The 11,198-nt window shown below is 42.9% G+C and overlaps 1 protein-coding gene across 1 annotated transcript; it reads right to left on the bottom strand.

The window, feature by feature from the left end:
* Positions 1 to 209: 209 nt before the first annotated feature.
* Positions 210 to 9,811, bottom strand: PTGR1 (prostaglandin reductase 1). The gene is made up of 9 exons (XM_009873777.1): positions 9,706 to 9,811; positions 8,562 to 8,607; positions 7,816 to 7,875; positions 6,440 to 6,607; positions 4,927 to 5,044; positions 4,496 to 4,651; positions 2,837 to 2,942; positions 1,826 to 1,944; positions 210 to 382 (listed from the first exon to the last, which is right to left on the bottom strand). The coding sequence occupies exons 1-9, from the start codon at positions 9,809 to 9,811 to the stop codon at positions 272 to 274; spliced, it is 990 nt and encodes a 329-aa protein (XP_009872079.1). The 3' UTR covers positions 210 to 271.
* Positions 9,812 to 11,198: the final 1,387 nt, after the last annotated feature.

The raw sequence follows: 11,198 nt of genomic DNA, 5'->3' as shown, positions 1-11,198 counted from the left end.
CCAACTCACAGAAATGTTCAAGCCACTATTAGATCTGTTTGTTCAGCAGTTTTAAGGATTATTTTTTTTTGCTGTAGCTTTGCAAAGCAACTCTAAGGTTCTTCAAGAGTAAAGCCACTAGCATATACTTACACTTATTAGCCTAATTATTAATAGAAATTGTCATCACCAAACATAGAGCAAAATGACTGAAAGATGCCTTTTGATCAGAGTTAAGAGCACTTAATAGAATCACATTCTTCTGCACCAGTCTTCCAGGAATATGAAACCTTCAGACTTTTACAATAGCTTTTCCAAGATTTTCTCCTTTTAACATTCCAATGAAAGCTGCTGGCATGTTCTCAAATCCTTCAGTGACTTGCTCATGGTACTTCACCTTTCCCTGTCAAAAAGAAGAAAGAGAATTGCTGAGTTTTCATTCAGCAGTTGCCTAGTTTTTACCACTGTCCCACTATACTCAGCACTAGTGAGGCCGCACCTCGAACCCTGTGGTTCAGTTTTGGGCCCCTCACGACAAGAAAGACATTGAGGTGCTTGGAGTGTGTCCAGAGAAGGGCGATTAAGCCAGTGAAGGCTCTAGAGAACAAGTCTTTTGAGGAGTGGCTGAGGGAACCAGAGTTGTTCAGCCTGGAGAAAAGAAGAATGAGGGGAGACCCTATCACTCTCTGTAACTGCCCCAAAAGGGGTTGTAGCGAGGTCAGGGTTGGTCTCTTCACCCAAGTAACAAGCAACAAGACAAGAAGAAACAGCCTCAAGTTGCACCAGGGAAGATTTAGATTGAGTATTAGGAAAAATGTCTTCATGGAAAAGGTTGTCAAGGATTGGAAAAGGCTGCCCAGACATGTAGATGTGGCACTTAGGGACATGGTTTAGTGGTGGATTTGGCAGTGTTAAGTTTGCAGTTGTACTTGATGATCTTAGAAGTCTTTTCCAACCTAAACAATTCTATCATCTTCGGGAGACTAAACTGCAACCAATTTTTCTCCAGCTTGTGTGTTTAATCTGAAATAAATATGCAAGCTAGCATGCAGCAGGGTAACTTCGCAAAGCTAGGCAGACAGTTGTGAGGATCTGCCTTTGTTGCAAGACCTTCTACTTGGAGTCATAACAGAGAACAAAAGTCACTGCTATAAAAACATGCCAGGACAGATTTTGTGCAGCTTGGCCCCCAACCAGTAGATAGATAGGGGACTACTTCTCCAAAGCCAGGCCTGCCTCTGTAAAGAAGTATGGAATTGCTAATCCAAGTGATCAAAAGCTGGGCCATCCCAAATCCTCATGTCTGTAAAAGCTAGAGCCTCTTAGTCTTTACTGTTCACATTCACAAGCTTTTCACAGCCATGAACCAAGTGTTAAACTCAGCCTCCATTTAGAAAAATAAAATCTAAGAAATTTCCTATGAAGTTCCTTTAAAGCCCTGCTCTCAATTCCATAAAAATATCTATTCTTGCCAGTAACTTCAGCACAATGGTACAATGGAAATCTTTGCTCATATAGAGACTTCTTAATGAGAATTAGAGGAATCACTCTAAATATGAAACTCTTCATTGCCAGAGAAGTGTTTTGAATTATTCTGGAAACATCCTTTTTCAAAGCCTACAGGTATTCTGGAATGTATCTAAATCCACAAGTTAATATCACAAAGCAGAAGGGATCAGGCATGTTCACTATGATTTCTGTGTCCTCAAAAGGCTCAAAGATAAAGTTAGGTGGAAGAAAAGTATCACGCTGGGACCTCCCCTCAACAGCTGTGATGAGACCCCTTGCAAAGAAGGAAGATATGATGTGAGTACACCTTACAAAAGACTACCACTCTCGTCCTTACCTCCACGACCCATTTTAGCAATGCCTTCATCCCTTCCTCCCAGCGGTTACTCCAGCGGCTCACAATAAACCCTTCAACTCGAAGCTCTTTAAAGATCAGTGGGATCTGAATGTAAGGCCCTGCAAGAGAAAGGAACCAGAAAACCACCTGCAGTAGTTTAAAATAAGACCCAATGCATAAATAGAGCTTTTAGCCAGTAAGGACCACCGCATCACTTTGTTCCAGGCAGAAGCAACTGTTACGTTTTCCAAACACTATTTCCAGGACAAAAGACCAAGGATTCATGGATGGCCAACCACCCAGGGAAACAAAGGCCTAATGTGTAAAGCCGTGTGACTAAACAACCAACACTTATGAGAATAGTTTAATTCAGAAATAAAGTGGCCTCAGCTTCACCTGAGGGGCTTCAGCTGAACCCTCCAAGATTATTTTGACAGCTTGTCTAACAGCCTGCAAAACTCTCATGATACTTTCCCTAGATCTCAAAAAAGTTAAACAGTTTCCTCAGTCATAAGAATGTCCCATTTATAAAGTGATCTGGGAGTCCAAAGCAAGTCAGTTGTCAGAGAACTGAGACCTCCCATTTCTTCTCAAAGGCAAATCTGGAAAACCTAATGCTATTCAGAGTGAATATTCATCTCGTCTGCATTTCCCAGCAGCTTCACTAGTAGCTGAAATCTTATGGAAAAAAACACACAACACAAAACAAAAAAACCCTAAGCTGCCTCCATGTAAAATCCCAAAGGAAATCCATTCTTTCATGTGTAAACGGCATCATGTCACCACACCTGCATTCTACTGATCTGTATTTGCTCAGAGCCCTGGGGAGTCTTGTTTTAGGTAGTTGAGACCCTCCTTCATTTCTAATCATCTGATGTTCTCCATCCAATACCAGTGTGCACAAAGGAAAAGTGCATGTACACACGTGGAGTGTGGTCACACTCCTGCTGTCTTTCTCTCTGCCATCACCAAAGAGGAAATAAATTTAGACACAAGAAAGAAGACCCAAACCTTTCTGAGGCACAGAGTCATTGTACTGAGAGATGGCTCCACAGACTGCAATCCTGCCGTATTTCTTCATCTGATTGATAGCAATGCTGGTAAATTCTCCACCCACCTACAAGAACCAGAGCACATACAGCATTAGAGACAATTCTGTGTTTGGCACTGACTGCCAAAACTGGCCAATCTTGCAATGTTGCACCAACAGGTTCAATTAAGAGGTGAGTTCCCCTACTCCAAAGACTCAGTGGCTGCAGAAACCCTTACACTTAGTCAACACTTATGAGGGCTCGATCTTACTTTTCTAAAAATGAGTTATGAACACAGGGAATCAGTCTTAATTCTGAATCTGCTTCACAAAGCTTAGTTTGGAAGTGTTGGGCAGGACTTGCCTTTAAATCACTCCTCCTAAGGGTCATGTCTAGGGACACTAAGAAGCACTGCCTCTGCTTTTCCCCCCCACTAGTCTGCACTTTTACCTCTGCACATCATGGTGATGTTAAATTTTTACTTAATGACTCTCTTCTCTCGAATACAGGTGTGCTGTGCTCAGAAGCTTTTAATGGAGAAAAGCTCTGAGGAATTCTACCCAGAATCCCTGGGTAGACCTCTGCACAAAACTTGGAAGTGAGAAGGAAGGGAACACATGTGACCATAAAACCTATTTAAGACCTCAGAAGCACAGGACATGAAATTCGGAAATGTAAAGCAAAGCAACCAGGAGCTCCTCCCACAGGGGCAAGAGCTTTGCCCTGGCACCACGCATTCACATCAACTGCTAGGGAAGGGCAGATCCATTGCAATGCACACAGAACGACAGTGCCATCATCTCTGGATCAGTGGACAGACTGCCAAGAGAAAGACATGCTAAAGGGCTAATGATGTCTGCCCTTTAAACCAGGGAGTAGCCAGGGAGTTTTAGGTCAGTATCTCAGCTAATATCCCTGTGCCAGTTTATTGTATTACCAGGTGCATACACTAGCTATACCAGGTAATTAAAAATCCAGGGCTTGTTCTCTGGCTTGAAGGTGAAATGACATGGTTTGACTGCATCCATACTGTTAAACTTACTTAGCCTCCAAAAGAAGACAGGCACAAGCAAACAGCCTATTGAGAACAGTCCACAGATCCTAATAACCCCAGCTGTATTTGGGAGAGGTCAGACACCCTCTGCAGGCCACTCCAGCAATGCGACAAGTGGGCCTTGCAACTGTTTTGTTTCCAGGTACCTGTGTAGCCAGCTTGGCTAAGTAACATGGGGCCGTCCATGCCCACTCCCATTCCAGACACACCAGAGAACTGCCTGTAGTCTAAGGTGAGGCCAGGAATGGTCTGGAGCTATCTGTGTTCAGTTAAATGTTCGCTATGACCCTCATCTCTGCAAATTGTGCCATACTTCCCAGAGAGTGAAGGTAAGCTTCTCTCTCTTCACTTATAAACACCACCAACAATCCAGCTTTGCCTTTCGATCTTTGTTCTTTCTGTTACTGCCCAAGTCACAGGAACAGGAAAGCAGTAAGTTCTTACAGAGACCATTTCTCAATTAGATGGAACACAATATCAAGCTCCTGGTGTAGTCTTCAATTAGATGCACACAATACTGAGTTCCTACTATAGTTCAAGGAAAATGACAGTATGCTCAGGGCAAGGTCCTTTCTCTGAACTCACATTGTCAAAGAAACAGTCATAGCCATCAGGAGAGGCTTTACGCAGTGCTTCATCCAGAGAGGTAACAGTCTTGTAATTAAAGGCTTCATCAAAGCCTATTTTTTTCAGATAGGCAACCTTGTCATCTGAGCCAGCACAGCCAACCACTTTGCAACCCTGCAAGGAAAGAAAAACATTTCTAAACATCCCCTCACAACACAGGCTGACACTCACAGAGTGCTAGGGGGAGGACTCACTCTTGAATTCGGGCAGTCATCACCATACGAGTTCCTGAGCTCTAGAAAACATAGCTTTGCTATATCTTCAGGAGCTTGTCCCATATCAAGACCTTACTGCAGGCATGCCTGCCCTCCTGATCATTCATGATCTTGTATCCCTATCTCCCAGGTGAGCCTTCTGAGAAGGAAGTATGAGCAGTTCAAGCCACTCACCCCAATTTTGGCGAGCTGTCCCACCACACTGCCAACAGCACCAGCTGCAGCATTAACCAGCACTGTCTCTCCTGGCTTCATCTTGCAGACATCCAGCAGACCAAAATATGCAGTAAGGCTGTGGAAAAAAGAAAGAATGCTCAGTGAGGAATAAGAGATGCCAGACACAGAGATGTGACTTGACCACATTGAACTAATATACAGAACCATACTGTCACAACCAGAAGATTCAGTTTTCCTCATTCTTTATGAAATACAAAAATTAACTCCAACTTCTTAATTTGGCTTCTTTACAGCCATCCCAGAAAAAAACCCAGATACACTACTGTGAAACAGGATGCTGTGGTAGGAGTCTACCCTTGGGGAAAACAGTTTTCCTTGTGCTCACTAGCCAAAAGGAGAAACACAGACATAACTCAGTAAGTCGACAACTCGCTCTCTTCCAGTTACATGCTGGAAGAGAGAACAAATCCAAGCTAGACAGAGGTCAGTTAGCATCTACCAGGTTGAGGGAGAGGTTAAAAGATACTCATCACATATCAAAGCTGGCAGAAGAAGAATAAATGGCAGCAAAACCTTGCTGAACTGATGGGCACACTGCTCCTGAGGTCTTCTGTGCACAGCTATGGCTACTGTGTGAACAGTAATCTGTAGAAACCACTAATGTTTGGCTCAGGCATGTTCCACTAATCATACAAACACTCAATGACACCAGGCTCTGCAAGGAATGCAAGGATCTGCAAGAATCCTGAAGGAATATGATCAGTTGGCCCAGAAACCCAACAAACTTTTCTTCTAACTTTTAAATTCAAGCTTAGAGCCTCCTACTCTGTCCAAACTGAAAGGGTGAGCTGAATTCAGCTAGCAGATAAAAAAAAAAAGTGTCAAAATGAAATATGAGCAGTTTTACAGCACACAATATTACAATCATTTTGAAAGCCTTCTGCATCAACTGGACTGATGAAGTCCTGATCTCACATATAACCTACAGAGAAAGTAAGAGGAAATATGAGATGACTGTGAGGCTGCAGTAGTGAGTATAGATTCTGAAGCACAGAAGCTCTGTCTGCTGCAGTGCAGTTTCAAAGGACCTCTATTTTGCTGCACGATATGACAGCTGCCTTAATTCAGAATCTGCCATTTAGGCGGCAATTCTGGAAATACAGTGATAACAGAAAAGCCCCATCAGCAAAAGCAGACTAGTCCAAGTGCCAGTGAAGTTTGAGTCCTTCCATGAGGTTAATTCAGATTGAACTAGATGCTTTCTAGCCCTTCCTGGATCCTCAAGGAGAGGCACCGTGATCTCCAAGGTAAATCACCTCTGACCTACAGGACAGGCCAAACTTCAGGCCTTCCACAAGGTAAGGGCATCTGGAAGCACATACGTGTTCAGCAGAGTGAGCAGACAAGAACTGGTGCTGGCAGAACAAGAGGGAAAATGGTCATACAGATAGGCAGAAACATCCCACACAGCAAAATCCAGGGATAGCTGCCTTTGCACTGCAACACTCACCCTGGCATGCCAACAGTCCCAAGAGCCAGAGATCTGGGGAGTGATTCTGGCCAGCTTGAAGGAAGGAATTGTAGGTCTTTCCCATCAGAGATGAAGTGAGTTCTCCAGCCACTTCTACCCACAACAAAGGCCCCCACTTTGAAAGCGGGATTCTTGCTTTCTACGATCCTGTTTAAAAGAAAGAAAAAAAAAAAACAAAAAGAAATACCCTGTCAGACACAAATCATTACTGGCTCTTCCCTCTTTCATTCCTGTTGCCTTGTGATGCATGAGAAAACAAATATTTCATGTCAGAACATTTAGCCCATACCTGCTGTTGGCTTCTGATGTCTTTCCTGAACCGTCTACAATCTCTTATCACAATGGAGATACTGGGCAAGATGATTCTAGAGTCAGCCCTGCCCAAAACAAATTCTATGTTCCCATCATCCCAGTGGATGCTGACTCTTTTTTGACTGGCCCAGTCTGGTATAAATTCAGACTAGGCTTCTGTGAGTTAGAAGGCAGGAGAGGGGATGCTGGGATTAAAGGGCCAAAAAGCAAGAAGTCACAGATAGGCTGTAATAAACAGTTCTCAGCCAGCCTGCATCTCATTTAAAGGCTGAAGATCCTGAACATGGGGTAACAAAACCAGACAGAAAGTCATATCTAACAACAAGGATAAGAAGTTCATACTTGCAGTGTCTCTACGCCAAATGAAAATTCAACTTTCTTAGCCCAAAGGGAATACTACATCAGAAAGGGGTACGTAAGCAGCTTTAAAATATTGGAAACAGTTTGCCTTCTGTTCAGCAAACTTGGTAGTTAATTCACCCCAGCCCTCAGTGTTCCTTCAGAGAAACACGAGAGTCAAAGGCCACAGATGTTGCTAGGCAGCAGCTTAGAGGCAGAACAGCAGGAACAAGCTGACAAAGGTAAATATCTGTGTAAGGAAATTAACACAAACTTTGGAAAAGATGGATTTAAGGTTAGATAACCCTTTGGCTAGAGCTGTATCTAGGTGACACTGAAGTACTCTCAGTTGGAGTAGACAGTGTGCATGGTTTTGGGCTAGCAATTACCAGCACATCGGATTTTAAAATGTGAAGTTGGCACTTACAGCAACGGTCAGTCCATCATGCCTCTGCCTGTAAAAATTTCCTTTGAAAACATTATTATCAGAAATAACATATAGATTGTTATCGGAGGCCTAAATGCTCTCCAAGGTGGCAAAGATGTTCTTAGAGCAAAAACACACTGCAACAGGTAAGAATACAGTGGCAGAAGTCTGTAGACTCAAGTTGAGTATGGCTAGTGCAGGCTGCAGATGTCTTGAATGTCAGCTTTTTCTTTTGCGATTTGACATATGTATGGATAACAAGAACTGAGAATCTTACCTGGCCACCTGTGTGCCTATCATTATGTCCCCTTCCTTCATGTCCCTTTGACTGTAAGGTCTGTAACACAGGCAGAGATGGCTTACTTGTAAGCAACATTAATGATGTTCCAGATACACCATGAATTAGTAGCTACTGTCTGACCCAGAAAGAGAGCATAAGCAGCAATGTTGAACAGAATGCAAAGAGTTTGTAATTGTAATGACATAACTACATGTCTTTCACGGTCAGCTACCTGAGCAACCCATTTTGACCAAATAGTGGGCTAGAGTGTTGGGGACAAAACAGCATTAATCTGAGACTCCAAAGAATTGCCTTTGACACTAGAGTTCACCAATCTCCTTCAAACAATGCAGTTTCCCTGTGCTTGAACTACCACTTATTGACAGGGGCATTTCAGCAACTTCCTACTTAGTATGAATCTTAAGTACAAGGTTGCTAAATGAGGCATTTACTGCAACAGGGCTGCAGTCTCATTTAAGCCTGTTACATTCCAGTGGAAAAGACATGATAATAACAGCAGAGTCCAAGAAAGGTATACAGATGCAGCATTGTTACCCTAATGTCTGGCTAAATGTTGCACAGCTTCATATTGTCTTGTAATTTACACATATTTTATAAAAAGCAGATGAAGACATGTGGGACTCTGGCAATGGCAGGTACTCCAAGTACATGTTATTTTGAGGTTTAAGAGGGACATCAAATGAGGTTATTTTAGCCAGGAATTTAAAAAGAAAGAGATATACCTCATGTAAGGATCAACACTGAGAAACACTGATTCAAGCAGCAGCTCTGCAACAAAAGACAAAGCCCATTCTTGGGTATTAGAAGTGCAGTAAAACACAGTTTCCACAAGCTTGTCTTTCAACAAAAGCAATAGGAATTCCTGAGAGTTCAAAAACCCCATATTCCATCATCCTTTAGATGAAACAACTACTGCATTCATTAGCTTTGTCTGGATTATTGCTGTGCTGTTACAAAAGATAGTTTCCGTAGTGTTTCTTTAGGAGGCTAGCTTCTTTTCAGCCCTGTTTTTATTCATCTGTCTCCTCTCTCTATAGAAAGCCCAGGAGGGCAGACCCACTAAACAAAACAGTTAACTTCCTTTTCACCCATACATAAAACGCTTTCCCATGATTCAACCAGCAGAGGGTAGTAAGAAACCTTGGCACAGGTCAAATAGGACTTTGCTGCCTTAAAACAGAAAGCAGTAGGGTGTCCTTCTAGGTAGCCTAATCTACCTTACTCTCTCTAATGCCACTAGTTCTTGTGAAATACACTATTAAACAAATTTTAATTTAAATTCTCATCAGACAGCAGTTTCATCTGCTCATCTCCACCTAGTAACACTGTAGATTGCTGCAGTGCTGCAGTGGTCTAGCTAGTACAAGCTAGAAATATATTCACCAGTAAGGCATGTTTGGGTTTTACTAGTTATTTCATTTGGTCTGTGCCACAGTTCACTTCTCTCTTTCTAAATTAAACCAAATTTGTTTCCCTATGGCTGTCAGTTTCCAGGATGCATCACTTTAGCAATTTTCTCCAGTAAGCTTTACTTGCAAACACATTTTTGCATGAGGCACCACATATGATCAGGCTGAGTGAGATTGTGAAAGGCATGCCACAGCTGCTGCATGCTGGAGTTAGAAGAACTCAGCCACTGTTCCTACAGGTATCAGAAGGTAATGTGTCTTAAAACCCACCAAACTCACCAGCATACATGTTCTTGAGCAATTGCCCTTCTCTGCTAAGACGCATGGCTTCCCACAAGCAGTGCCAACCCCTTTTTGAAAATCCAAGTCAGAGAAACAAACAGTGCTCCAGATGCAGAGCCATTAATCGTCAGACAATCTCCAGAAAAACATAAAAAGCAGGTGGCACTGCACTTACCTCCATCCTTTAGGTTTGGCAGCTCTATCTGTTTCAGGTCAAAGTCGCTGAGTTTGGGGAAACCTTGAAAATGCTTCTTCAGAACCCACACCTTGGCAGTCACCATCCTATGGGAACAAACAGGAGATTAAAGAGCACCTGTCCAAGAGATGCCCAGTAGTGCTGGGCTGCTTGCAGGGGCTGGTTTAGACTTCATGAAGCACAGCAGTATTTTGATAACGTGCCATCACACAAGATAGATGCTGCTTGCATGCTGTAGCAGTATCATCAGATCAAGGAAACGTCTGAAAGTCTGCTCATTGCCTAAACTTGCCAGAGCCTCCTGCGACCTGCCAGACCTCCCTGCCTGCTGGCAGCAAGTCCTGGTGTGGGAAGTCAGCCCCAGCAAGATGGACAGCTGCTCCTCTAAAGAAGTTGAGGAAGATGAAAAAAATCCTGTGAGAAGAAAAGCAAACACTTAAACTTACTCTTCTGCCCCAATTACATGAGATGAGTACTGAACCTAAAGTTTTACAAGCTTGAACCACAAAGGAAAGAAAGACTTCTTTCCATGACATCTCATATGTGGAAAGAAAACACTTCAGTTCACGCACTTGTCCTCTGAGCTTGCTGAATCTTAGATGCTGTGGAAGATTTACGAACTCTCTTGTTTACAGTATAGACAGACATTGCCTTCTCACCTGCAAGAATCTTATGTTAAAGGCTCTTATGTTGAAGAATCATATGTTAAAAGAAATGCTTGCCAGGATTGTCCTGAACTGTCACTAATGGCAGACAACTGAAGAATCTTCTCCTTATCAAGAACAAACCTCCTCTTTGGTGGCAGCTCATGTGAACTATGCATTTTCAGTGAAATTGGGTCTGGGGTAGTACTCAAAACAAACATCAGAGACCGCAGAAGACCACCAAACAGTCCACTGCATGGGTAATGAGGCCAAAGAGATTGCTGTGTCACCCTAATACAATTGCATGCATAGGCATTAGGTAGGTGTGGTTTATCTACTAGTTAGGTGGAGTTTATGTTACTTTTGTACTATAAATATCAGTGCCTTTGCTCATAGTGGTGTGCTCACCTTGTGAAAGTTTCCACCGAGCATCCTGCACAGAATAACTCAATGTCTCCTCCCTAAATACTGTCTTTTGCATTTTGGGAGCTCAATTTTCACCAACAGTTTTTGCCAACCCAGATGAGACATCTCAATTGGACCAGACTTCAATGTGCTGTGTGCCACCAGAGGGGAGCTCTCACACTCTGGACTTCAACCCCCAAAGGGTCTCGTACAAAAGATCAAGTTTTGATACAGGGTGTGGTGGGGGAAGTAAAGAGAACTTTGGCTATTGATCATTGGAAGTAAGAGTGTATGGAGAAGATTAGAAATAGCTGAAGATTTGTTGGTGTATCTCTTGAGAAGAGACTTGTTGCAGGCTTCAGGTGTGGAAATAAGGTTAGCACCAGAAGGGGTAGATTTAATTATGACGGGGATGGATGTGAT

This window comes from Apaloderma vittatum, unplaced genomic scaffold (genome assembly GCF_000703405.1).
Source record: "Apaloderma vittatum isolate BGI_N311 unplaced genomic scaffold, ASM70340v1 scaffold6767, whole genome shotgun sequence".
NCBI lineage: Eukaryota > Metazoa > Chordata > Aves > Trogoniformes > Trogonidae > Apaloderma > Apaloderma vittatum.
Note: the sequence above shows the minus strand (reverse complement) of the source record. Positions and strands in the feature narration are given on the sequence as shown.